At 60.2% G+C, this 2,289-nt stretch overlaps 1 protein-coding gene across 1 annotated transcript in view; it reads left to right on the top strand.

Annotated features, from left to right (window-relative positions):
- Positions 1-2,209, top strand: part of AATK (apoptosis-associated tyrosine kinase) — a 34,943-nt gene extending 32,734 nt beyond the window's left edge. Inside the window, exons 19-20 of the mRNA XM_010856527.1 lie at positions 100-285; positions 1,121-2,209. Of these exons, the coding sequence (XP_010854829.1) occupies positions 100-285; positions 1,121-1,161 (227 nt within the window). The 3' untranslated portion in view covers positions 1,162-2,209. The remainder of the gene's footprint in view (positions 1-99; positions 286-1,120) is intronic.
- The last annotated feature ends 80 nt before the right edge of the window (positions 2,210-2,289 follow it).

The raw sequence follows: 2,289 nt of genomic DNA, 5'->3' as shown, positions 1-2,289 counted from the left end.
TGTGGCTCATTTGGTGGGCGTGGTCAGGGCGTGACATTACGCTCTGGGCGGGGTCTCCCCATCCCATCCTATCCACAACTGACTACAGATTTCTCGCAGACGGAGAGTTCGAGTGGAATGATGGCCTCATGCTGTCGTCGGCCCAAGAGCCGGCCTCGCGCATCCCCGCGGAGACTCCCAAGTCCGTCGCGCCCAGCCCCTTCTCGCGCTTCACCGTCTCACCAGCGCCTGCGTCCCGCTTTTCCATCACGCACGTCTCCGACTCGGACTCCGGGTCCGTGGGAGGTAAGGCACTTGTTGGGCGCCGAGGCCCTGTGCTCATTATTTCTTGTTTTCTGGACAAGCTCAGTTTTCAGATGGGGGAACTGAGGCTCGGAGAGGTCAAATCACGTCAGGCCTGTTTACTGTGGCCACCTCAGTGTGTGTCCTCTCCTCCCTGGGGAGATGTAGTGCCCCAGACAGAGCTGACTGGGCCCTCCCAGGACTAGGCTAGATGCCCGCTCCCTCCCAGCACGTCTCAGATCTGATGGTGCTTGTCCAGGGGAGATGGTGATGGTGGTGGTGGTTCAGGTTCCCAGGTGGGGCCCTACTTAGGGGCCTTAGCTCGCTCGTCCCTCCCTCCAAGCTCCACCCGTTAGCCTCAGACCAAGTGGGCTCATCCCTGCCCAGTTGCCCTCACCTCCCACCCCCATTCTGCTAGGCTTCCCTGAAAGCTCAGCTCCACTAGGATGCCCCTAGTCGTCTTGTCCCCCAGGCAGACCCAGCCCTTCCCCCTGCTGCCCTTGACCTGTGGCTGCAGCTGCTAGGGAAGGACCTGCCGCCTGTCACACAGTGGCATGTCGGAACAAGCACAGCTCACCAGGAGGTGGGCATGTGACCCTGGCCAGCCCAGTCCTATTTGGGTCTGTTAGGAGAGTTTCAGAGGGCAGATGCTGAGTTTTGTTGGGCCAGGTCCTTGGTGATGCGGTAGGAAGGATAAATTATCTAGCTCCCACCTAGACAAGCAGGCTGGCAGGCCTGTTGCAGCCTTAGCTGTTCAGTGGCCCCCAAGCCAGGGATCGAGGCCAGGTGGGAGTCCCTGAATCCCCAGTGTTTCCTCAAACACTCATGTGTTTGCCAGGTCCTACAGCAGGTGCTGGGGGCAGCTGTAAAGAGGCTTGAGCCCCAGGCGGCCCCTGCCCCCCTCGGAGCCTCTGCTGGTCCTGTCCCTGGCGGCAGCGAGGATGGACTGAGTGGTGGGGACTTTGATCCTGGCCGTGGTCAGCAGCAGCAGCTTCCAGCGCTTTGGTGTCCCCTTGCCACGCGCCCTGCAGGAGCAGGGCGGGATGAGGCCCCTCTCTGGCCCTGGATGGTGGAGCATCTGTGCACAGCAGCCCCGTGCTGCCCTGGGGGCAAGATCTGTCCTGGACACTTGGGTTTGCTGCTAGCCCCTAGGGATGCCCTACAGCCCTCCCCCTGCCCCCGCAGTTGCCCCCTCCGCCCTGGCCCCTGCTGTCAGACTGCTTGGTCCTGCCCATGGTTCCTATGGTGCACTGCAGGCTGCTGTGTGCCCGCTGCAGGTGAGAGGGCAGGCACAGGCCCGCTGGGACGGCCTCTCTCTGCCTGCTTCACCCCTTCTGCCGGTTCAGGGTTTGCTCAGTGCAAGAAGAGGTCACCTGGCTCAGGTGACCCTGCTCCAAGTCGGTGGCTGTTTCCCCTTCACCAAGTCGGCTAGACTGTAAGCTCTCCCTTCCTACAGGGTCTGGGCTGGCTCCTGTCTGGGTCCCACTGGAGCCCTGCGAAGGGGCCGAAGTGGGCAGCCTGAAAGATGGGGGGCTTTCAGGTCGCAGTCTTGCCGCTGCAGCCCCATCTGGAGGTGCCCATGGCTCCCCTCTGCAAGGTAGTCCCCAGCCCTGCCCAGCTGCCAAAGCAATGTGGGTGCACCCCATGGTCAGTGCCAGGGGGTTCCTGCTGCAGGAGTGGGGGCAGTGGGAAGGGGTGGGGCAGCACAGGGAGTATTTTTGTAACTGCTGTTGTCAGAGCCAACGGATATGGGATGCTTTTAAGTTATTGTTGCCAAAGAGACGTAAAGTTTATTGTTGCTTTCAGGGTGTGGGCGGGGACTTGTTTTGGGTTTTTTGTTTATTAGTTTGAGGCTTAGGATGCTGGTACAATGATCTTGTTCCTTTTTTGTCTGTTTTTTAAGAGAAATCAAAGCTAAGGAAAAAGCCTTCATGCCAAGCGTGTGTGTTCTTTTGGAGTCTGCAGATGAAGCCCTGGGCAGGACAGGGCCTGGGGTGGGGTGGGGTG

Source organism: Bison bison, unplaced genomic scaffold (genome assembly GCF_000754665.1).
Source record: "Bison bison bison isolate TAMUID 2011002044 unplaced genomic scaffold, Bison_UMD1.0 scf7180017864371, whole genome shotgun sequence".
Lineage (NCBI taxonomy): Eukaryota > Metazoa > Chordata > Mammalia > Artiodactyla > Bovidae > Bison > Bison bison.
Note: the sequence above shows the minus strand (reverse complement) of the source record. Positions and strands in the feature narration are given on the sequence as shown.